Raw genomic sequence first — 26,012 nt, 5'->3', positions numbered from 1 at the left:
CTCCACATTGTTTCCTCCAGTCTCACACTTTCCCCTGTATGTTTTATTGTTTGTGTGTTTTTAGACATTAGTCAAATTATCCCTGCTCACTTCTCCATTCGAGCAGATGTGGACGCCGTTTCTGGGGAAATTCCCGCTTTATTTAACAGGATGAATTCAGGAGGTGTCGGCTTTCTCAAACACACACCCGCTTCTTTCCCTCTGCAGGAAAACGCTATTCTATCATTTCACTGTGTACACACTGCTGATTCTCAACTCAACCATGACATGATGTCACTAAATCTCTCTCTCTTTCTCTCTCATTCTCTCTGCCATTGTTTCCTGCTGGACCCGGAACTTCTTCACCCTACTGCTCGTCTTCCACCACCATCTTCATCACCATCATCATGTGGAAAAATGGTATCTTCCTGATCTCAAAAGTAGCGGTGAGTACGACGCCGTTATCCGTTCTATCTTCTGTTCTTTTTTTTGTTTTGGACGAATGTCTTTTACATGCATGTGTTTTACTTGCTTTATTATCTCAAATTCTCAAATCTGAACACCAAACAGTGTTCTGATACATAGAAATGAATGTTTATCACCACTTTAGTTGAAGTTATCACAGGAAGTAAGTGTGCTTTCACTTTCAAGATGCAATAGTACAATAAACACTGCTTATGTATGTCCAAAGGTCATACTTACTTCCATCAGTACCTGACTTTACTCACAGCCTTGTCCTTAAATTAAACAAATCCCCACAAAATCTTGTGGAACATCTTCCCAGAAGAGTGGAGTGCATGTTCAAAAAGTATGCACCAATATTATGGTCAGGTGTCAATAAACGTTTGGACAAACAGATCGGACATGTAGCTTTAGCTTTGTTCAAGTCTGGGAGAAAACCACATGGAAAACAATTTTTGTTTGCCTTTGATACACTTTTCTTCTAAATGTCGATTATTACGTGTGCTATCTGTAGCCCACGTTGATCCTCTGGTGGGTGGGTGAAGCCTTGTGAAGATAGTTAGGAATATGGTGGAGTGGGCTCACAGATTTTCTTCTAGTCTTACTAAATCTTATTAAAAACACATAATGTAAATCATCATCTTAAAAAATGTAATACCTGCAAATTCTATGGTAAAAGTGGACTTTTAAACACTTTCCTGTCACTTCTTCTACCTTTGCCCCAATGATCTTCTCGGATTTCTCTCAGAGCGATATTTAGACTGCTACATGTGTTTTGGTTTCGCCCCACAGCAACAGAAGAACCTGGATGGGTATGTGGGCTTTGCAAACCTCCCCAACCAAGTGTACAGAAAGTCGGTGAAGAGAGGCTTCGAGTTCACACTAATGGTCGTGGGTGAGTAGATCTTTCAGCAGGAAACATTTTTTATGCCCATTTAGATGCTAAACCGGGCTCGTAAATCTTACCAGTGCATGCTGGAGGCTCTGCAGATTCCATTTTCCCACCAACTCCTCTCCAGATCACTCGGTTTTCATGTTATTCACGTTATTCGTGTTGTTCACGCACTGTCAGGTGGGTGGGCCAGGATGAGTCATGTTCAGTCAGGCTCACACACTCTCTCACACACATCCGTACTATAGGTCCTGGCTATGGACCAGAACACATCCGTCCCATCAAAGATCTTCCTCTACGCTACGCTTCTTTTCCTTCCACACACATTCTCTCGAAACACGTATCCTGCACACTGATTATTTTCACTTCCTTCGCTTGTACTCGCCAGCTGGACCTTTTTCCCGAAGCTGCAGTATAGTCAGTGGAAGAAAAAGAGATTTGTCTGGAATACGTCTAGAAAACAATTCCAGCATCCTGTCCGATTGCTTTAAGTAAGAGTGGTTTGTGAAATCCATTACTTTCAGGAGCGAACGCTCGAAGGGTATGAAATTTAATATCTGTTAGATATGGAGCATTGCTGCCTCACAGCTCCAGGGTCAAAGGTTCAGTCCTGTGGTCAGGTTACTGGTGTTGGTTCTTACTGGGTTCTCAGGTTCTCTCCTAACTCAGAAAAAAAGCATACTGGTTGGTGGACTGTCTGTGGTCACTTACCTTCTAGTTTTCAATAAGTGTGTGTGTGTGTGTGTGGATGAGCTCTCTGTTATGGACTAGTGTTCCATCTGGGGTGGATTTGTTACCTCATGGACACAATTCCCACCTTTTTGTGCCCAGAATCTCCACCTTTTGGTGCCCAGAATTCCCATATGCGCTCCCGAATTTTTTTACCTCATGCCCAGAATTTCTCTTGCTGCACAGAATTTCCATCTCTTGCTCAGAACTCCCACCTCATACTTCTTGTTTCTGGGATGGACACAAGATCCATCAAGACCCTGACAGGGATGATGCCCCTACTGAAGGTGACTGAATGACAGGTAATATGTAAAAAGGCTTTGTTACAGGGACACGTGCCGTTGGCTGCCCTGAGTGTGAGCACGCCAGCAGTGATCTTCATTATCATAATAACGCTGAGTCAGTTATGAGCTTTATGCAGTCATGAGGACGATGGGCGCATTTACTTCTGAGCGACTATAAGTGAAGCCCAAGGCTAGCTCCAGGACTCTCCATTAGCAAATTAAAGTGAGGCGAACAAGTTGTCCTTCACCGTGCTGATGGACTTGAAAAGGCCGAACCCTGTGTGTGTGTGTGTGTGTGTGTGTGTGTGTGTGTGTGTGTGTGTGTGTGTGTGTGTTGGGGACATGGCTTTGTTTCATACAGGAACTTGATGCTGGAGCGCTCAGCAACTCGCATGAGTGATGGATTTCACAGAGACAGGGGCTCCGAGAATGTGTTCTCAAAACAAATGTGAACCAGACCAACCCCCACCCACCCCTGACTGGAATGTGTGCGTGCGTGTGTGTGTTATAGTGGCTTGTGGGTGGGTAGTTTCCTGTAATTCCTTTCATCCACTCACAGCCAGCAACAGAACAGCACCATCTGAAATCTCGTGCTGAAATCTACAGCTGCACTCCACTTGAGGTCCGCAGCTCTCCTCGTCAACCCATAATCCCCCTCACTCGTGTAGAGGGTGGTGGGATCGAGAACCATTTGACTTTCAGGAGGTTTATACTTACAGTGCTGAGAGAGGAGAGGTCATATGTTCTCCCAGAGAACTCCCAGAAAGCAAAGACAAAATCATCATCATCAAGACTGGCAGACATGGAGGCCACACCCCCTTCATCAAGACTGAGGAATACATGAGGGCAAATCATCTTTATCAGTAATGAAAGATACAGAGGCCACCTCCTTAATAAAGACTGACCAATACAGAGGCCACACCTCCTTCAAGACTAACTAATACATAGGCAACAATTCTTTCATGATTGCTAATGGATGCAGAAAACACGACTTCTTCATCAAGACTAACAGATACAGAGGGAACCTCTGCTGCATCAGGGTAGGTACCGATCCCACACTTCCCTAATCAGGATTGACAGTGGCCACGCCTCCTTCATCAAGACTGACAGATAAAAAATTCCACATCTTAATCAGGATTGATGAATAACAAGGCCACGCCCGTTTATCTGAAATGAATAATAAAGATTCCACACCTTCCTCAAAACTAGCACATACAGATGCGACATCATTTTAATCAGGATTGACAGAGGCCACGCCTTGTTCATCAAGACTGGCAGAAGCAGAGGCCACACCTCCTTCACATAGTGTAATTTTGAAAAAAAATATTTTCATAAATGTAAAATCTGTGACTGACTCAGATTTGAAGATCAGATTACCCTCGAGCTCTTGCCAAAGCGTCCATGGCTCTGGTCTCACAGCTGTAGTGTTTGTGACTGTGTACGGAGGCCGTGTGTCGCACCGTAATGCTTCATCTCACTGTACACAGATATGGAGATCTGACCAGGTAGACTGAGAACCTGACTTGATTATAGAAGCAGATGGTAGAAAGTTGTCAGTGGGTTTCAGTCGGTTGACTGGCAGGTAAAAGGGAGTAGAGACTTTCAGCTGCTGGAGGAAGGAAAGAAGTCAATATTTGCGAATGAGCAGATCTGCCAAAACGTGTGGGAGTCGATCTCGATGTTGTGTTGATGGGTTTTCATGCATTTGGGTTTTGGCACAGCGTGCCACATGAAGGATTGTTTGTGCTGGCGGTGACACGGCAGAGGACTTTTCCTCCACTGCATAACGATAACCGTTAACGTTTTTGTCACGCTTTATGACGTCCATGACTCAGTGACATTTAAAATTGCTAGCAAACTGTCATTGTTTTAAATTGGATCTAATCTGGATTCTGATTAGTTAGAAGGTGTTGATTAGTTTTCTGTAAGAGCAGACCTGATGGTGGGTCTGTCATAGGTGCAAGGCAGCAGATTGCACCGCTAGCTAGTTTGGGTCGTACTGCGACGATAACCAATTAATCAACAGATAGTTCTTATAATGCATACTAGACAACAAAAAAAAAAGGCGAACACCACTACAGTAAATGGTACTGAAATTTATTCCAAAAATAAATTAATTACTAAATCATGAAAAAAATTAATATATGAATTAAAAATTCTATTTATATAAATAATAAATTATAATTAGTAAATATAATTTAGCACTCTCGGTGCAGTTTAGCATGTAAAACCAAACAGTGAAGCCGCTCATTTAATGACAGTGGAACCCGGAAAAACTATTTTAAAAAAATACAGTATGTATTTTTGCCGATATTTCCAGCAATCAACTATCGGCGCTGATTAATCGGCAAAACCGATGTAGTCTAAGGGGTTGTCGTTTCTATAGTAACGGCTTGTTACGCAATGAGTCTCCAGTGCCAGAGGTAAAACTGCAACCACAGTCGGTCTTATAATTAACTCGATGGACAAACTCCAAAACAAAACTGGGGGAGTGGTGGCTCTAGCGGTTAAGGCGCTGGGTTACCGATCGGAAGGTCGGGGGTTCAAGCCCCGGTATCACCAAGCTGCCACTCTTGGGCCCTTGAGCAAGGCCCTTAACCCTCTATGCTCCAGGGGACCCTTACAAGAAAAATAAAAACCGAGGACCGTGACGTCGGAGCGACGTGGGGCCGCCTTCCCGTGGGCTCACCACCTGCAGGAGGGACCGTAAGGGACCGGTGCTGAGAGAATTGCCTGCCCCCGCGACCCGAATTACGGATAAGCGGGAGAAGATGAATTAATGAAAGATGAATGATGGACAAACTGAGGCTGGTGAGAAGAAGAGCGAGACCCGGCGATCGTCATAAAACTCTAAACGGGTAAAATGTGCAGTAACTGTTCTTATGAATGAAAGGACCCTGATGTTTATTGAGGTGTAGGAGGAATAAAGTTCCATTTTCCAGTAAGAGCACAAAATGTGTATTGTCGATTGTCAGGTCATGCAGATTTGCATGCAGGGATTTACAAATTAGCCCTTCCAGTATATATCTCTCTCTCTCTCTCTCTCTCTCCCACTTCCTGCCCCCTCCACCTCTGTCATGCGATGGGGAGTTCCCTCAGCAGCATTTACACAGCTGTGGGATATTTCCTTTAAAGGAAGTGAGTTGGCCGCTCCCGAGCCTCCAGCGCCCTGAATCCTCTCAGCCTTTTTATTTCCACTTCAACCCGTCCACTATCACCATCATCTCACCCCCATCCTTTTACATCCAAAGCCACATTATCACGTTGCGTTCCCCCCAGATAATTAACACACACGTGTATTTATTAAGCCGCTCGTAGCGAACCGGGACGACACACACGATCGAGACGGGTGTTTAGAACCTACAGATACCACACACCAGTTTATTTCATTCCGTCAGATTGTTTCAGCGCGAGCGAAGTGAGAACCTCGTACCAGGGACATTAAAATACCAGTCATTTGCGTGTGGAGTTTTTACAGACGTGCGATGCAGCTGCAGATGTTCTCCAACTTTCCTCTCCAGCCGTAATTAGATTAGGTCTCGTATGCAGTTTTTGATATTTTACAGAAGTAATGATTTTATTTATAACACTTAGGGAACGGGTTTAAAATTAAGCCTGGTTCCTCTCGACTTCTCCTCACCCCTATCTCCACTGCCTTCAAATTTGCATCCGGAAATTTCTCAAAATCGCTGCACGAATTCGACTTTGAACCCTGAAAAAAAGAAAATAAAATGTGGACTGTTCCTGGTCAATGCAAGATAAAAGCTGGAGACAAATAAAACATTTTAATAAATAAAATAACTATAAAAAGCGCTTATTCACGTTTGACTTCTTTATCCTGATTTGTGATTGTTACAAATTCTCCAGAAAACCAGGCAGGAGCTGTGGATTTTCTGTTACTGGGTGTGTTGTGTAGAACATTGTGTTGTGTGATGCTTTTGCCTTCAGGTTGGTGGACTTGAACACGTGTTCACACACACACACACACACACACACACACACACACACACACACACACAGGGGTGGATGAAAACGGTGATGTAATCTCTCCAGTACGTCAGCACTGAAGCGAGGTTAGGTGAGGAGAGGCAAGGCATCCAGCACCACAGGCCTGTTTAGTCATCATCTAGTACCCTTTCTCATCTTGAGCTCCACCCACAAGCCTTTATTTCTTCCCCTGATACTTTCTCTATATGATGGACTTAAACCGTATTATTATGATTATTATTATTTGAGTGTTTTTGGGTGTATATTTGAGTGTATTTCTGAGTGTGTATTTGAGTGTGTTTTTGACTGTATTCAGCATTGTGGCTTGTTGCTGCTTGACTCTTCGGGTTGTTTGAGAAACACAATAAAGGTCAGGAGAGGAAACTGAGCTCTGTGCCAGTGTGCGCCTGATCTATCTCTTTCTCTCTCTCTCTTTTTTTTTTTTCTTTCTTTGGCAATACAAAAATGTTTTGTTATGCCAATAAAGCACACAATGAGTTAAACTGATGAGCGAGAGACAAACAGATGAAGAGAGAGATGTTAGTGAATGAGTGTTTCGGTTGTAATGTAGGTGATAACAGGAACTAACTTGTCTTGTACTTCCTCAGCATTAAATCGCACAATCAACGTGTCAATTTCAACAAGGAAATGCTTCTAACCTCTACAGCTCAGTGTGTCAATGTTGTTCTTTTATCTAACGTTCAAAAAGCACATACGCCTCGTGCTTAGGTGTCCACAACCTTTTGCCTGTATATTGTAAGTGCTTCTGAAGAGCACCGAGCTCAGCTGAACCGCTTTTACATATAAACTCGTGTTCCTCGTATCCTAATCCATGGTCTGTGTCTTGCAGGAGAATCCGGACTGGGGAAATCGACGCTTATCAACTCGCTGTTCCTCACAGACCTTTACTCCGCAGAGTATCCTGGACCTTCTCACAGAATTAAGAAGACCGTACAGGTAAGGGGTGTGTCCTGTACGCAGGTGTTTACTTTGACTACAGCCAGGTACGGAGAAACGTCTGCATTACGCAGACAGCGACAGGAAAATACAGCCGAAACGTCATTTCATCATCAGCGGCATTGTGAACGGAAATCATTTCTCAGTTTCGCTCAGATTATGTTTGAATGTTTCTGGTGACACGTTGCACTGATCTTGAGGACGTTCAGGTCTTACTCTTAACGATCATCTCGAGCGCGTATTGAGCTATGAATTTTAAAAAAATGAAGCTTGGAAGGAAGGAAGTGAGACAATTCATGCATGTGGTGAGATAATGAAAAAAAATTTAGATTATGTAAAAAAAAAAAACACCGTCCCTCCACTATTTTATAGAGAGAGCCTAAAGAAAGTGTGTGTGTGTGTGTTACTTTCTCTTCTTATAAGAATTGAACAGTTTGCATCCAGAAGCCACTCTCTTTCGCCGCCGCCACAGACCGTGAGTGAGATCCACCAAACGAAATGAAATGTAAAACCATTCTGAAATCAACAAACCCGCACTTGTAACGTATATCGTGGTCACGTGGTATCCAAGGAGATGAGATGAGACACGGCTCCTAAAGAAAACCTCGAAACAAACTAGCGTCAGGATACAGAATCTATCCGACATTTAACTCTAAAACATCTCCTGCTTATGTAACCCACAGGCGTGAATCACGAAAGTGAATCTAGAAGTGCACAGGAAGGGAGTGAGTTGGTTGGGGTCCAAACACCACAATACATTCCCTCGAATTATGGAGGAAATGTGCAGGGATTTTTTTCATCTTTCCGCAATCAGGGATCCTTCAGTTATTACCATTATTTATTCATTCAAGTCGTAGATCATATCACTGAGTGTGTGTGTGTGTGTGTGTGTGTGTGTGTGTAACCTGGATAAAAGTAAGAGGTTTCACATTTAAATCCATTACAAATCCAGCTGTCAGCACAGCCGTAAAGCTGGCGATCTCACACACGATGGATGGATCGGTCGATCCTGTGATCAGATCTGCGGTGATGTTTAGCTGAACAATGCGAGATGTTCTGGTGTATTCATAGTAATTATTGGACAAAGTACTGGGGAATTATATCCTTTGGAACAGAACTTTATTTATTTAATTGTTCTATATTTTTATGTAGATATCTGATCGGTGATTGTCATAGGCGTTCTCTCACCATCCTCTCGTTCAATCACGGAGGTGGCAATCCTTCACCATTATAATCACTGTTCACACACACACACACACACACACACACACAGAAGCCTGAAATAGCTTGCCGTTGTGGAGTGTGTGTGCGTGTCAGTGCCAGGCCGCAGTGTGGGCGGTTAGCAAATGCCTTTCCCAAAAGCGTGCCTCTCTCCCACACTTCACCGCCTCCACACAGCCTGCTTTACGCATTCGCTTCCAGCAGAGACGCACTGCAGCAAACTTCCAACACAACCTTCAGATCACACACACACACACACCTTCCTGACACAGCAATAGCCTTCTCACCTTTGTCTAACCTTGGACGTCCAAACCCCGGTGCCACTCTGCCATCTGCGTATCGTGTCGTATTTCCTTGGAATTTTTTTCCTTTGTTGTAGCGATGTGAAAAATGAAGCCGGTTTTGCATCAGTACATGCCAGAGCACGAATTGGCAGCGTGCGCCAATCACAATTTTAACATTGTAACTGTAACGGGACACAAACATACACATGTATGTTCCGTGATTTATTTTTTTTTTTTTGCCTCACGTTTAGGTAGCATTCATATTAAACTTGAGGTAAAGTTCAGGTAACGTTCACAACAAACATCAGGTAACGTTTAGGCAATGTTCACTTTAAACACACAATGTTTAGGTAACGTTCAAACAACTCGCGTTACAACTCGCATGAGGCAATATACAGGTCACGTTCACGTCAAACGAGTAATGTTCCAGTAACGTTCACAACAAACATGAGGTAACATTTAGGTTACGTTCCTAATGAATGTGAGGTAACTTTTTAGGATACGTTCAACCAAACATGAGGCAAATTTCAGTGTTTGTTCCCCCCCAAACGCAAGGTACATTCCAGGGTACGTTCCAACCGAATGTGAGGTAACTTCTAGTTTAAGTTCCCACCGAACGTGAGGTAACTTTTAGTTTAAGTTCCCGCCGAACGTGAGGTAACTTTCAAATTACATTGCCACTGAACATAGGGTAACTTTCAAGTTAAGTTTCTACTGAATGTGAGGTAAATTTCAGTTTATGTTCCCGCAGAACGTGAGGTAGCTTTCAGTTTATGTTCCTGCTGAACACTGAGCGAAGTTAGTGAGAGAAAGAGAGAGGAGGTTGAAGGTGAACAGACAGAGGTTTGAGCTGACAGGAGGTCTTTAAGAGCACATTTAATCACTCTTTATAACCACCGTGAAGGGAAAAGCATCTCCAACATTCAACTTCAACTTTTGTTGTAGTTTCACAGGAAAACAATCGGCTTCAGGTCTGTAACAGGTTAAATTTATGTTAGGTCACTCGATGATTTATTTTTACAGTAACAGTGCGTCTCTGAATGTGTATTCTCTTACCTAGCCTACTTACGTCTACTTGTGGTCTGAACACACACACACACACACACACACACACACACACACACACGTTCTATATCATTATCATGTCAAAAAGACTAATTGTTTGTCTCGCACAGTGACGAAAGAAGACTCAAGTGTGATTATTGTTATTATGTCATTGTGCAATGAATTTCAGGCTGGTAAGTGGCTTAAGGGCTTGGCTTTGCTACACACACACACACACACACACAGTCATTCATAGCCATAGTTTTAGTTCTTGTAAATGATGGCAGGTTTTGATGCTCTGACGCAGCACGTATACACTAATCTTACTCGTAGCATTAAGAAATGTAGCTGTAAAAGGATAAAACATACATCACACACGTTACCAGAGTTTTAGCATTGACTATTCAACGTGTTATAAGAGCAATGAAACGTTATGCAGGGGGCGTGGCTCGTTTGATATACGTCTCCTTTGATCCCACTTACTTTGTTGATGGTTTTCCCGTAACCGCATACCTCCATGAATGTTCTTGACGCCTCACACTGCAGTAACTGTATAGTTTTGAGCCTCAGCCTCAGGCCACTGAAGCGTTTCAGATGTACAGAGAGGAAGCGCTGGGCGGAAACTCCTCTACTGTACCCGTCTTGCGGTTTTGTTCGCTTTGATGTTGAGAGGACATCAGAATTTTTTTGGTTTCTCGTCCGTGTTCTCTCTTTAATTTTTTCATTCAGACATCAACACGGATAAGGAAAATCGTCTTTCTGGTTTCTCAGCATAGTTCAATAATCGCGTTGCCTGATGCGCTGCATGTCTGTACACGCTCTCTTCCTTCACATCTCAGTGTGATTGAGACACACACTTCCCAGTCAGACCACAAATGTCTCGCCCTGTCTTCAGTTCAATGCAGTTCTAAGAAGTTTCTTTCTGTCTTTAGATCGATCTAATAACATTTTGTGCTAAATAAAAGTAACAATCCATTAACTAGCAAGGTGTGAGGTGTGGCAGGATGTTGGTGCACAATGTAGAGGTACAGAGTGTTGAGGGTAAAGATGAAGTGAAGAACATTATAATGGTGTAAGGCCTCAGACCTAACCATAGATGATCACATTATACCATGTTTACTTCCCAGCATTGAGGCGTTTAAGCTGTCACTGATGTTTACAGAGCAGAAATCAAATACAGAATACTTAAATTTCCTTATTTTCTACAATTCCAAGATAGATGGGAAATAAAAACAGAATACTATGATTTGTAAATCTCATAAAACCATATTCTATTCACAAAAGATTATAGAGAACATATTTACATTTAAAATGTCCATGAATTGGTCCATTTCAAAACCTTGCATCATGAAACGAGAAATGCAACAAAGGACACCTAGAACTGTGGAGCAGGTAGAATCCAGTATCAGACACACATGGGACAACCTTCATCTCCCAAATCAGCTGCAACTGGTCTCCTCAGTGCCCAGATGTGTACAGAACAGAAGACGTGATGCTACACACTGGTAAACATGGCCCTGTCCCAACTGTTTTGATACATGTTGCAGCCATCAGATTAATAATGACCTTATTTTTTTTTTTTTATTAAAATAGTACAGATTCTCAGTTTAAACATTGTGAATAGAATATGGATTTTGGAGATTCTGTTTTTATTTACATTTTGCACAGCATCCCAAGTGTTTTTGGAATCGGGGTTGTATGCGGCTCGTTGGAGCTCGAAATTACACCCAGAAACTACATTTATTTACATGAAAGTGTGTGCTCATCAAATTATTCTTGTGCCACGAGATGTTTATTTTGTTAAAATCCCCGTATTTACCGTTTAGGTTCCTCCACATGTAGAAATCCTCCATTGAGCTCAGTAAGGTCATTAAGAAACATCTACAATAGCTGCCTCACTATGGATGAAATTGGTGTTGAAACTGACCACCAACTAACTGAACTCACACCTGAAACTCCAGCCAATCACAATCCATTGTAATGAAATAAACATACAGCATACAACTTTAATATGAATCAACACCCTTCAACCAATCAGAATGGAGAATTGTAGCACTGTATTATATTGTGTAACATTTATTTAGTTGGATTTGGGTTCGTTTTCTGAAACAAGAAAGCAGTGTGATGATGCTTTGGAGCTGTCATGATGAACACAAATCTTCTCTAATCCTTTAAATGTACCTTAGGGATCTTTCATATCCACCCCAATTTGTTACCCAGTCTAATGCCAGATTCTTTTTTCTGGTGTTTACCTGCTCACAGGTGAGGTGTGGCACTTGCTCTCTCTCCAGACCTCTGGAACTGCATGCTTATTAGAAAGTGGGGTGTGTTGTTATAAAGAACCGATTTATTAGTTGCATCACCACATTCAAATACGCATAAAATTTTTGCAATACAAATGTTCACCTCAGTGACTCCTTATTTAGAACAAAGCTTCTTCTGCCTGGACGTGTACACGTGTGTGGGCCAACTCCAAACTGTTGTAACTTTCTCGACCCCTAGGAACACCTAAACACCTGTGAGCATCCGATCCAGAGGCCAATGCCATAATCACGGCATTTTTTCAGGGGGGGTTTACAGTGAAGAAACCACCTTATAGTGGTCATCGCAGGAACCCTGGCACCAACAGGAAGAGGTTCTGATTCGTCTGGCGCCAGCACCCTACAGAGACCCATCATATATATATATATATATATATCTCATATACTGTAATTTTTCTCAGCTAGGAAAGTATGTGGGGAATTAGAGCAGCAGCCACATTCACCCACTTCACACCTTCACCATGATGAATTGCACTACATCATCTCATGCTGTGGGGTTCCAGAGGCAGGTGGAGCGTCTGGCCATGTCTGCACACACACTCTTTCTCTCTTTCTCATGATTTTCACACAACTGAAAGTAAACCCACATGCTCAGAGTGAAGTTGAGTTCTGAAACATGAAAGTTCTCTCCCCACTTCCGTTTGTGGACGTTAATGACCGTCTTTATGGTCGCCGATGTTTGCTTTTAGTCTTTCGGGGGCGTGGCCTGTCTACCTGTCTGACGTTCTACTCAAAAATGTTACAGCTTCTCACTACTTTAAGGAAATTCAACACAATTTTTATAAAGGCTACATTGACAAAACATGAACATCATGCTGTGTATCTTTTAATTGTTTGTCTTGAAGGTGCTTGGACCCCTCAACTAGTGTGTATAGTAGCTTAGTAAATGATATTGTGGATTAGTTTGGGATTTTTATTCTATCAACATATGAGAGGGAATGAAATTTCAGGTTTAGCAAACAGTTATAGTGCAGCTTTACAGAGCCTGGAAGGGGGGGGTTTCTTTGAGATACATGTTCCTTCTGTTTCTATGCAACAAACTCATTAAAAGGCAAAAACACACTGTGACATTGAACGAGTGGATGAAAGTTCTGCGGGGTCCAAATTTGACATTTGTGTCTCTAAGAGAAGAACTTGTGTAAGAAGATGTCATCAGACTCCCTCACACTCACACATGGAGGTGGAACTTTAATGGTTTGGGGTTGTTTTTGAGCAGGGAAGTGAAAATGAACCGAAACATCTCCCATTCCAGAGTTCAGCACCATGTGATTCCGTCTGGACTGCAGCTCATTGGAAGAGACTTCACCATACAACAAGACGATGAGCCGAAGCGCAGTTCGAAATCTGCAAGTGTTCTATAGAGAGAAACAGTCGTCTGGAGTGATGTGTATCATGGCCTGCCCAGTCACCGCACCTCAATCCTACTGATCTGCAAAGAAACCTCCAACTAATGACGAACACCTTTGTCGAGTTTTACAGTGTTTCAGCTGAATGTTTGGAGAAACGAAGTGTCTGGATGCTGAGTGTAAAACTGTTCATGCTAAGGGATGATTTTTCAGTGGGAATAAAGTGGAACATCTGGACGTTTTATAGATTTGTTTGGTTCGAAGGAAATTTAGTTTGTTGAATAGAAACATAAGCAGTGTCACACAGTGTCGCACAAAAACCATGAAAGACCAGGTGTTGAAGGTCGTAGAAAGTAAGTCATAAAGCTGAGCTTAGGGTTATCATCTGTGTCCACACACACACACACACACACACACACACACACACGTCACACCCAGCTCTAAATACTTTCACTGAACGACCGCATGAATTCATTGGCTTTTTTATTGGAGTTTATTGTTACTGAGAAGAACCACAGCCAGCCTGGAAACAAACACCGCCTGAAGGAGGAAGTGTGAAAAAACTCCTCAGTGCTACACTGTATTGTGTTACTGTCTCATTGTATTGTATCGTTGCGTTTGCGCATGTACACTTGCGTATTGGGGATGAATGTTCTAGTGTGTCATATTTGTGTTCAGTCCGGTTTTATCTGTAGAACGTTCATGTTTGAAGGACTCGACTGGGACGGTTCTCCAAATGATCAGCAGCCTGAGGAGAAGCAGGACGTTACGAGACAGACATGTGCGTCGAAAAAAACAAGCAGGATGCAAATCATCTGGGAAACAGTCACGTGACAGGGGGGATTTAGTTCTTGTTTAGCATTTGGCTAAAAATAATAACCGCATTTGTTTTTTTTTGTTTACGTTAAAGTGACTTTTTGTAATTTTACAGCCCTCTGCCAGTATTGTAGTGAATTTATACATTTATACATTTATCGGCCGTGCATCCGATGATGGACGAAGCAACGTTACCTTTTATACTCTTAACATTTGTCACAGTTTGGGGGAGGAGCTTAAAGAACTAGCAAATAGAAATTGTTTAGCTAGCACATTATTTTTATTATTATTTGATTGTATGATTATTCAAGCTTTGAAAATGATATTATCCTGGCAAACTGAACCATGAGACGCTCTCAGAAGCTAAATCTAACATGCACGTTAGCTAGCTAGCAAAACTTGATAATGGACACGTGAGGGTTTTGGTAACGTGTTTTTTTTTTTTTTAGTGTGTAGACTTTTTTTTTTTAAACAAATTTTTTTTCAAATCTGTATTTTGAAGTGGGTTCAGCGATCCAAAGCAGTGACTGGAACTGTTTTACATCTCATCATCTCAGCCCGTGCGAGCGAGAGCGCCGACCTCAGCGCCGACCTCAGTGATCTTAAAAAGTCTCCTCAAATCCAGACATTCCAGAAATATCAGCGTGTGTTGACATAAATACGCTCATACCAAATTTATTCCCTGTTTGCTGTTATAATAATCTCCACTCTTCTGGGAAGACGTTCCTTCAGATTTTGCGAGGATTTTGCGCTGCTCATATTCAATATAGCGAGAGATCTTCCATGTTCTCCAACCCATGTAAAGCAGATCCTCATGGAGCTGGCTTTGTGCACATGAGAGAGGTTTACGGCTCCTAGTACAAGTGAAGGGAAAATTTCATGCTACTGCATCCAAAGATGTCCAACACATCATCAGTTTGACAGATGATCTCCTTATGACTGGGAAAGTCGGGTGTCCGAATACTTTTGCCTCAAAACTCTGGGCCATAAAAAAAAATGTTGTAGATTTTTATATCCCTGATGTGTGTTGGATTATAAGAGCAGATCTAAAAGCATGTTTAAATGTTCCATATGGCCACTTTAAACGAGGTGCAACAGATTTCGCGACATCGCGCCTCGTTTTTGATTTATTTCCCCAGTTTTGCTCTCGTGCTGGAGCGCAAATGTTTCCCATTTCGACCCGAATGTGGTCTGGCAGCGTTTCAGGTGCAGCTGCTGATCTTTAAACCCAATATGACAGGGTTCCGCTTCATTTTCAGGCTGTGCGGTTTGAAGGGTTTTGAAGACCAGAGAGAAAGAGAAAGAGGGAGAGAAAGAGAGAGAGCTGTTTTTCTCAGACGTTTTATGGGCACTGCTGTAGTATGTATTAAAGTGGGTTCGCTGTGAAGTTGGGAGACAATCAGGATTGATGTTGCTGCATTTAGGTCAGAAACAGCAGCAGTGCCTGAGGGCACCATGAGCATCTCAGAAGATGTGCATGACCTCCATGGAGACTCGCTGTAATCACACACTGAGCAGAAACACACACACCCACAAACCACACGGTGTGATCTCTCATCACGAGGTTCAGCTCTCAGCACCACGCCCTGGTCTCTGGGTGTCTCCTCAGCTCCTGGTGAAAAGGGGTGTCAGACCCTGAATGACCACACATCCTCACACTGATCACGCCATGTCCTGGTCACATGACCACGCACGACAAGCCCCCTCCCCCAACCCTGCTGTCCAGAGGTCACATGACCACACACAACAAAACCCCCCATCCCCCCACTGCCCCGACTAAACCAACAGACTGATGTTATCATACACTTTCTATCATTCTTTTTTCTTTTTTTCTTTCTTTTTGTTTCCTTGTTACATGTATTTCTCTCACATTCATTCTTTCTTTCTTTCTCTGTTGTAATGAACTTTTACAGTTCTTAAAATGGCCTCCTGTCGGATTAGCAGTCTGAGTAGCGACGCCCAGTCAGATTGTAGCAATCAACCGCAGTGTTCCAGTATTTTTATCCTGACGAAGGTGTGTGTGTGTGTGTGTGTGTGTGTGTGTGTGTGTGTGTGTGTGTGTGTGTGTGTGTGTGTGTGTGTGTGTGTGCGCGCGCGCAGGTGGAACAGTCGAAGGTGCTGGTAAAAGAGGGCGGAGTGCAGCTGCTGCTCACCATCGTGGACACGCCGGGGTTCGGAGACGCTGTGGACAACAGTAACTGGTACGGACGCGGCTACGCAGACCAGCTGCGGCTTTACTGAGAACGACTCGTTCATGTTTGTCTGTTTTTGTTTGTTTTGTGTAGCTGGCAGCCGGTGACGGATCACATCGACAGTAAGTTTGAGGATTACCTCAACTCAGAGTCACGTGTCAACAGACGGCAGATGCCTGACAACAGAGTGCACTGTTGCTTGTACTTCATCGCCCCCTCTGGACACGGGTGAGTACTGCCGCATCAGAACCCGCACACACGGCGGCATCACAGCGTTTTCTTCAGCTTTTTGTGTGTATTTGTTCTTCCAGTGTTTGTGTTTGTTTTACTAGTGTTCAATTTCTCATCACAATCTGAAACTCAAACAAACATGGTGTCAAAAAACACAGGGTGGATCTTGGATTGGAACAGGGATTTGGTGCCAGATCTATATTGGTGCTTGGACCTCTTTTATTTCAGCTTGACTGAGCTGTGTAGCATTATTTTATTGTGTGTGTGTGTGTGTGTGTGTGTGTGTGTGTGTGTGTGTGTGTGTGTGTGTGTGTGTGTGTGTGTGTGTAAGAACCGAGTGCTATTTTGGCATGTGTTCAGTGCTGGCTTTGTGTGTGTGTCTTATTTCAGCTGAACACACACACATATTTATACACACAGCTGAACACACACTTACACACACACACACACGCCTGGAACAAAGGAACAATTCAGTCATGTTGTTTCAGTCAGTGATTAGAGACGGAGCAGATGATCTTCTGTTCTCCTGCAGCATGGACAACACACAGCAGCAGGACAGCTACAATAGTGTGTGTGTGTGTGTGTGTGTGTGTGTGTGTGTGTGTGTGTGTGTGTGTGTGTGTGTGTGTGTGTGTGTGTGTGTGTGTGTTTCCTACTACTTCCTAAAGGAAGAATATCCACCCTAAACATGTGTCTAGGAATAAATGGCAGCAACTTTTTCTTTGCCCACAGTTGGTCTCGGGTGGAGAGAGACATTGGAGCCAGTGATAAACAGTGGTGCAGTAATAAACAAGGTGGCGCTGTAAGGTGCTTTATATTTGTCACATGTACTTTACTGCGCAGTGAAATTCTTTTTTGCGTATCCCCGTGATGTTAGAAAGCTGGGGTCAGAACACGAGCTCAGTCACGATACAGCGCCTCCGGAACACCTGAGGGTTGAGGGCCTTGCTCAAGGGCCCCAAGAGTGGCAGCTTGTCAATACCGGGGCTTGAACCCTCAACCTTCTGATAAGTGACCCAGAGCCTTAACCACTGAGCTCCTACTACCCAAACCCCATTATAAAGTGTCTCAGGACATCTGTTTAGTTCTAATAATAAATATACTCCATAAATATACAGAAAAATACTCTAAAATATAAATATAAAAATATGCACCAAAATATATTCCAACATATTCATCAAAACCAGGAAGTGAATCATCAACATGAGGAAGTGAACAGCAGCAGCTTTATGAGACTTCACGGGGTAGTGATGAGAAAAGAGCTGATAGGCATGACCTTACTCACTCACTCACTCACTCACACTCTCTCTCTCTCTCTCTCTCTCTCTCTCTCTCTCTCTCTCTCTCTCTGTGAAGCATGGTGGTGGAGGTTTCCTGCAAGTAGAGTTGTGGATTTGGTCAGGGTTAATGGTGTCCTCAACACTGGGAAATACAGGCAGATCATGCAATACATACAGCCAATGCCATTAAGAACCATCTTCAGTGTAGAGAAGAACAAGGAGTCCTGGATGTAGTATTGAGGTCAGGACTCTGTGGAGACCAGAACTATCATAAAGTCTGTCTGGATTACATGAAGAGACAGGATGTGAAGAGCCTCCATAAACAGAAAATCTGTTCTTAGTTTTAAAAGGTGTTTGAAACAACTTGCCTGTGGAAAACCCGTGTGCAAGTGTATCTAGAAGATTTAAAGTGTCTCTTTCCATGTCTCACTCTGGGTGTCTAACTCTCTGTCTCCCCTGTCTAACACTTTGTCTCATGCTCTTTTACACTCTGTCTCCCATGTCTCACGCTTTGTCTCATGCTCTCTCACCCCCTGTCTCCACCTCTCCCTCACACTCTGTCTCCCCTGTCTCACGCTCTATCTCCCCTGTCTCACGCTCTGTCTCACGCTTTGTCTCACTTTGTCTCACGCTCTGTCTTCCCCGTCTCACGCTCTGTCTCACGCTCTGTCTTCCTCTGTCTCATGCTCTGACGTCTCTTTTACTTTCTGTTTCAGACTGAAGCCTCTGGATATTGAGTTCATGAAGCGGTTACACGAAAAAGTCAACATCATCCCTCTCATAGCCAAAGCAGACACACTGACTCCAGAGGAGTGCCAGCAGTTCAAGAAGCAGGTGTGTGTGTGTGTGTGTGTGTGTGTGTGTGTGTGTGTGTGTGTGTGTGTGTGTGTGTGACCACATTGACCAGATGTAAGAGAGGAAGTGCAAATGTATTTAGAGAACGAGGCTGCAGGTGAGAACCAATCAGAACAGCAGCACGATTTCTAACCCTGTTTTTTCTTTTAAATCGTCACTTTTTACTCTTTTTTTTATTTATTTATTGACACATTTTGAAGTGAAATGAATTTGCAGTGTTTTTTTCTGCACACTGCTGTGGGGAACTACTTTCTGATTTATGACACAGGAGTGGTGGATTGTGGGTAATTAGGATTTCTCCTCCCTCTGCACAGATAATGCGAGAAATCCAGGAGCACAAAATCAAAATCTACGAGTTTCCCGAGACGGACGATGAGGAGGAGAACAAGCTGGTGAAGAAGATCAAGGTGTGTTGTTTTCTCACTCGAAGCTAATGTTAGAAAGGAACATTTCCGGATCAGAATTTATAACGTTCGCATCGGAACGCCGTGTTTTCTCAGGACCGCCTCCCGCTGGCCGTGGTGGGCAGCAACACCATCATCGAGGTGAACGGGAAGCGTGTGAGGGGCAGGCAGTACCCCTGGGGTGTGGCTGAAGGTAACTCCTGGTGTGTGTGTGTGTGTGTGTGTGTGTGTGTGTGTGTGTGTGTGTTTAAACTGAGTATTTGATACACATCTGAAGGATAAGTGTGTGTGTGTGTGTGTGTGTGTGTGTGTGTGTGTGTGTGTGTGTGTGTGTGTGTGTGTGTGTGTGTGTGTGTGTGTTTTCTGCCACCTGCTGGATGTGGAGTGAACTGCACTACACGTTGATGTTTACATTCGAAAATGTTTAGCCCGTATTACTTATTAATTTATACACCTGAGCGTTTGATTGTTAGGGGCCTCACCCAGGGGCCCCAGGAGCTTCAGCTTGGCGCTGATTGGATTTAAACTTTCTCAAACTTTTACATTTTCAGTGGAAAACGGAGAGCACTGTGACTTCACAATCTTACGGAACATGCTCATTAGGTACGTCATCTATCTGTCTGTCTGTCTGTCTGTCTGTCTGTCTGTCTGTCTGTCTGTCTATCTATCTATCTATCTATCTATCTATCTATCTATCTATCTATCTAGACAAATGTTTGTGGACAACCGGCCATATGATTGCTAACCTGCTCTCCATTTGCTCTTATAATAATCTCGACTCTTTCTTCTGGGAAGATGTTCCACTAGATGTTTTTGAGATTAGTGTGAGATTTCATTCAGGGTGGTAGCACAGGTCAGGTACTGATGTAGGTGAGGAGGTCTGGGGTGCAGTCAGAGTTCACATTTATCCCAAAAGTGTTCAATAGGGTTAATAGCAGGAGATCTTCCATGTTCTCCAACCCATGTAAAGCAGATCTTCATGGAGCTGGCTTTGTGCACAGAAGCATTGTGATGAACAGGTTTGAGTTCAGGTGATTCTGGAGAGTCCAAAGGCATCCTGTGTGTTTCCAGCTTTTGTGCTATCAGTTTGGAGAAGAACCACATATGGCTAGGTGTCCCAATATTTTTGGGCCTTTCATCAGCTTTGCTGTTCCTCACTCTGCAGAACCCACATGCAGGACCTGAAGGACGTGACGAATAACGTTCACTACGAGAACTACCGCAGCAGGAAGCTGGCAGCCGTGACCTACAACGGAGCAGACAACAACAAGAGCAAAGGCCAGCTAACCAAGTGAGTGTGTGTGTGTGTGTGTGTGTGTGTGTGTGTGTGTGTGTGTGTGTGTGTGAGTCAAGGCTGGGAGATACAACCTTCCAAAAAGAACGATTTGGCCATGTTGATACAGTGCATTTCAAAAGTATTGGCACCCCTCCATTCTCCTCTGCATAATAAAAGGTGTGGATGTGAGAAATGTGGAGAAAACTGGAGGGTGGTCGATACTTTTGGAATGCACCGTATGAGTTTTTATTTCTTTTGATTTTATTTATTATAAACCAAGTTCATATGAGATGATGATGAAGTCAGCAACAGTCCTACAGCCGTGTGTGGCTCCATCACATGCATCCGCTACCCTGTAGATCACCTTAACACCTCACTAACACCTAACTGCACACCTTCATCTCCACACCTCCATCTCCACACCTCCATCTCCACACCTCCATCTCCACACCTCCATCTCCACACCTCCATCTCCACACCTTCATCTCCACACCTTCATCTCCACACCTCCATCTCCACACCTCCATCTCCACACCTTCATCTCCACACCTCCATTGATACACCTTCATCTCCACACCTCCATCTCCACACCTTCATCTCCACACCTCCATTGATACACCTTCATCTCCACACCTCCATCTCCACACCTTCATCTCCACACCTTCATCTCCACACCTTCATCTCCACACCTTCATCTCCACACCTCCATCTCCACACCTCCATCTCCACACCTCCATCTCCACACCTCCATCTCCACACCTTCATCTCCACACCTTCATCTCCACACCTCCATTGATACACCTCCATCTCCACACCTTCATCTCCACACATCCACCCGACATGTTCAGTTGCATGCTAAAGTGTGTGTTTGTGTGTTTTTGTTTGTTGTTGTTGTCATTTTTAGATTTGAGACAGGTGATGGCATGTAAGTGGCTCGCGTCAATCTCTCTCTCACACACACACACACACACACACACACACACACACACACACACACACACAGCGCTGTACAGCTCTTCTCTCCGTCCTCTTGCTGCATCTCTCTGCTCTGCTCAGGGTTCTGGCGACTCACACAGGGTGAGAAAAGCGTGAGGTGGTGGGCGGGGCCAGACCGGGGTGGGGCCATGGGCGGGGCTATGGGCAGGGCTGGTTGTGGGTGTGGGTTAAGCATAAAAACGTTTAGATCAGACGTAAAGACGTATGTATGAGACGTGATTCAGATCGTGAATCCAATATGTCCACTGTTTCCCTAGTAACACCCTTTATCCTCTTTTTACCTCTTTACCTCATCTTTCTTCTTTTCCTTTTTGCTTTTTGTTCCTTTCTTTTCCCTTTTTTATTTCATAAAATGTTTTTGTTCCGCCTTTTCTTTCTTTCGTTTTTTCTTTCTATTGCAATTCATTCTTTCTTTCTTTCTTTCTTTCTTTCTTTCTTTTCAATTTTTTTCTGCCTTTTTCCTCTTTTCTTTTTTGTCTTCTCTACTCCATTTTCTTTTACATTATTACTTCAGCTTTCTTTATTTTTTGTATTTTTATTTCTACTTTACTTTTTTTCCTCGTTATAACTATAAAAGTGATAAATTAGAAATCAGGTTTTGTGGATCTCATGAATGAAGGTTTTCCTGATCGATGAGGTTTTTTTCATGGAAGTTCTGCACTTCACTCAAGACACTTTGGAGCTGAAAGATCAGACGGTGGGATCAGATCCATCATCAAGCACACATTCACTGAGCACCGCTGACCTGCTGCTGCTGCTGCTGCATGTGGAACTAACACTAAAGCTGTGAGGACGTCAAGCTCCTCACTCGTTCTTCTCTCGTTCTTCTTTCTTTTCTCTCTCAATCTCTCACTCTTCTCCGTTTCAGCTCTTGCTGTTCACTCGTGTTCCTCCCTCACTCTCTCTCAGGTGTTTTCTCCAGGGGTTTAAAGCTCTCTGTGTGTTCCTCCAACCTTATACACTGCTAACTGTGTGTATCTGTGCCTCTGCCTGTGTGTTCTACACTCTGTGTGTGTGTGTGTGTGTGTTTGTGTGTGTGTGTGTGTGTGTGTGTAGGAGTCCTCTAGCACAGATGGAGGAGGAGAGGAGAGAGCATGTGGCGAAGATGAAGAAGATGGAGATGGAGATGGAGCAGGTGTTTGAGATGAAGGTGAAAGAGAAGCTCCAGAAACTGAAGGACTCTGAGTCTGAGGTAAAACAAAACGCATATCATTTTGTTTTTGTTTGTTTGTTTGTCCATTTTGTCTCTATCTCCTTTTTCTTTCCTTACATTTACCTTCTCCTTCAGATGGTCACAGGTTCTGCTTCATTCAATTATATTGTTGCAGGTTTGAAATGTGTGTGTGTGTGTGTGTGTGTGTGTGTGTGTGTGTTTGATCCCTCAGCTGCAACGGCGTCATGAGCAGATGAAGAAGAACCTGGAGGCTCAGCATAAAGAGCTGGAGGAGAAGAGGAGGCAGTATGAGGAGGAGAGGGTCGGCTGGGAGGCTCAGCAACGCCTGGTGGAGCAACAGAAACTTGATGCTTCTAGGTACACACACACAATTCCCATTACAACCATTAAAACCAGTGCAATTTCCATTAGAACCAGTACAATTCCAAATATAACTATTACAACTAGTACAATTCCCATTAGAACCAGTGCAATTCCCATTATAACCATTAAAACCAGTGCAATTCCCATTAGAACCAGTACAATTCCAATTATAACCATTAAAACCAGTGCAATTCCCATTAGAACCAGTACAATTCAAATTATAACCTTTAAAACCAGTATAATTCCCAGTAGAACCAGTACAATTCCCATCAAAACCAGTACAATTCCGATTAGAACCATTAAAACCAGTACAATTCCCATTAGAACCAGTACAATTCCAATTATAACCATTAAAACCAGTTTAATTTTAATTAGAACCAGTACAATAATTTATTTTGTTTCTTTTCAGGACTTTGGAGAAAAACAAAAAGAAGAAAATCTTCTAAAGTGTTTTGAGCACTAAGAGATGTACCAGTTGCAACCCTGCCAGTCTGGATTGTGTCTGTCAAACATCACGAAATATCTCCACCTTCCCGTGTGTGTGTGTGTGTGTGTGTGTGTGTGTGTGTCTGTGCGCGTGTTTGTTTAAGTGGCCATGATAATTAGTGAAGAATCCTCAGTGTCGGGGCTGATCATTATGACCTACAGAAAATAAGACACGAGGGCTTTTATATTAAAACCCCCCCCCCCCCAACCCTCCATCCTTTCTTTCTTTCCAACCAAAAAAAAAAGGTGACAGACTTGAACCCGTATGGAATCAGAAGACTGAAGAACCCCTCAGGCCACTCATCCATTCATCCATTTATTCATTCATTTTGTTCATTGATGATTTTCTTTTCTTTTCCCCACGTAAGAAATGTTCAGTTCTTCTTCTATTTTGTGTAATTTAAGTTATCTAGCGTCGGACCGAACCACATAACGTGTTATTTTTGTTTATGTAACGTTTCATTTACGTTTGTTGTTCATTACATGTGTCTATTCGCCCGTCACACCTCCTCGATTCACTGCGGTCATTTCACCTCCTGCGGTCATGTATGGACCCTTCCTTCGGTTTGCTTGGACCCCCGCGGACACGTTTACACTCTGCGTTAACGTGTGGCTCGAATCCTGTAGGGGGCGGGGTCTATGTACATCACTCGAGCTGTGAAGCATGGCGGTGGGTGCGTCACTCACTTTACATAGCTTTACCTTTACAAATCTGCCTTTTTGATGTTGATGATGCTGATAATGGTGATGATTTGTCTTGTGTACGAGAAAGTTCTCCCACACTTACACGTGCCTCGGATCTGACCAATCATATTGCACCCTGTATGTGCTGATCCGCGAAGTTCAGCCTCAGGTTCTAATCACAGGGTTCCTCTAAAGGCTTGTGAAGAACTGCCACGGTCTTACAAGCCAGTTTTCCCCTTCTTACGTCCTTCCCAAGCCCACTCAACCCCCCAATATCTCTTTGGTATGATCCGGATTAATGCTCGCTGCTGATTGGCCGATCGAGACGGCGAACACAAGGTTCCGCCCACAACCGCCCTTCACATTTAGCTTTCCATTATGTACTGCACCAATATATATATTTTTAAAAATGTTGTCCTTTTTTTCATTTTTATTGTACAAAGTCACATAATAAAACTGTGATGAACTGAAGAACTTTCTGTGTCTTTGACAACCACGGCATTGGACCAATTATATTTATTTTCAAGCAAAAAATTTTTTTTTTTTAATTGAACAAACAGTTGAGTATAAAAAATAAATAAAACCTAGAACTCAAACATTCACGAGGGATTTTTTTAAAAGTGTTTTGTCATTTTAATTGATTTATTTGTAATATAAATGTATATAAAGTTAGTGTATCGTTGTTTTATTAAATACTTTAAAAATATTACAATAATTCTTTTAAATGCAGGTAAATAAATGCTTTTTTTTAAATAATAATGAAAGTCACTATAAGCTGATATTACTATAATATTCCGCCAATAATTACATCTAAAATTACAAATAATAGTAAAAAAGATTTATCTGTATTTATTTTTTGTAACTATTGAAACGTTTGATTTGCAAATCTAGCCTTTAGTATCGTGGCGGACCGGCAGGGGGCGCCACAAGCACACTCCGGTGGATGTTAGTGTGTATTGAGGTGTTGAACACTTAACACAGTGCTGATTAAGAGACTGTGCTGATGCTTAAACTACATGAACTTCATGTGCAGAACTTCTCAATGTGCTCATTTTATTTCCTTAAAATGCTCCTTTAAAGTCCATTAACTCCATGTGGTACCAATATGGTTGGAAACCCCTGAAGAACATGTGGAGACACACCAGTTCAGAAGATTTGGTTCCACTCTCTGACTGGCCCTGATGGTTCCACAGTATGATCAGAGCTGGATCCTGTCATGGTGTCTCACAGGAGTGTGGGTTGCAGACCAGAGCTTTCCAGATGTTCAACAGCATGTCTGTCTGTCTGGACTCATGTAGTCATGGTTGTATGGTTGCCAGCTTTTGAAAAATTCAATGACCAAGTTGTATCTATTCTCTATCTATCTACCTGGACACTGTGTACCTCTATGTTCTTCCTACTAGCAGTTTGGAGAAGATCCACACACCCGTGTGATGGCCAGGTGCCCCATACCAGGAAAACCACTAGTTTTAAAGTTAATGTCCATCATTTGTTCTCTCTGAACGTTCTTTCAGTCATCAGGTGATGTGACTTTTCGTCCTGTTCTCTGATTGGTCAGAAGACCTTCCATCATCAGCATGTTGTCCTTGTTATTGGACAGGAGAACATACCATCTTGTGGGTGAACGGCACATGGGGCATGTTGTCTTACCCTCACACTGACCTCACACGAGGCTCTACACAGCGCTCCATTTCTGCTGAACGTTTCCACCCTGGCGTTTGCTTTAGTGACTTCAGAGATCACGCCGTG

At 43.1% G+C, this 26,012-nt stretch overlaps 1 protein-coding gene across 3 annotated transcripts; it reads left to right on the top strand.

The window, feature by feature from the left end:
- The first annotated feature begins 135 nt into the window (after nt 1-135).
- On the top strand, nt 136-24,734 carry LOC310728096 (septin-7). Of its 3 annotated transcripts, none has more exons than XM_083545240.1 (14): nt 136-165; nt 1,234-1,336; nt 7,184-7,290; nt 16,423-16,523; nt 16,608-16,742; nt 18,742-18,859; nt 19,195-19,287; nt 19,381-19,477; nt 19,836-19,887; nt 20,450-20,575; nt 21,465-21,485; nt 22,613-22,748; nt 22,942-23,087; nt 23,503-24,734. In XM_083545240.1, the coding sequence occupies exons 1-14, from the start codon at nt 151-153 to the stop codon at nt 23,537-23,539; spliced, it is 1,287 nt and encodes a 428-aa protein (XP_083401366.1). In that variant the 5' UTR covers nt 136-150; the 3' UTR covers nt 23,540-24,734. The 3 variants fall into 3 exon arrangements, with proteins under 3 accessions (XP_083401366.1, XP_083401364.1, XP_083401365.1); XM_083545238.1 differs by lacking the exon at nt 136-165 and adding an exon at nt 252-425; XM_083545239.1 differs by lacking the exons at nt 136-165; nt 21,465-21,485 and adding an exon at nt 252-425.
- The last annotated feature ends 1,278 nt before the right edge of the window (nt 24,735-26,012 follow it).

Source organism: Silurus aristotelis (genome assembly GCF_946808225.1).
Source record: "Silurus aristotelis genome assembly, chromosome: 6".
Lineage (NCBI taxonomy): Eukaryota > Metazoa > Chordata > Actinopteri > Siluriformes > Siluridae > Silurus > Silurus aristotelis.
Note: the sequence above shows the minus strand (reverse complement) of the source record. Positions and strands in the feature narration are given on the sequence as shown.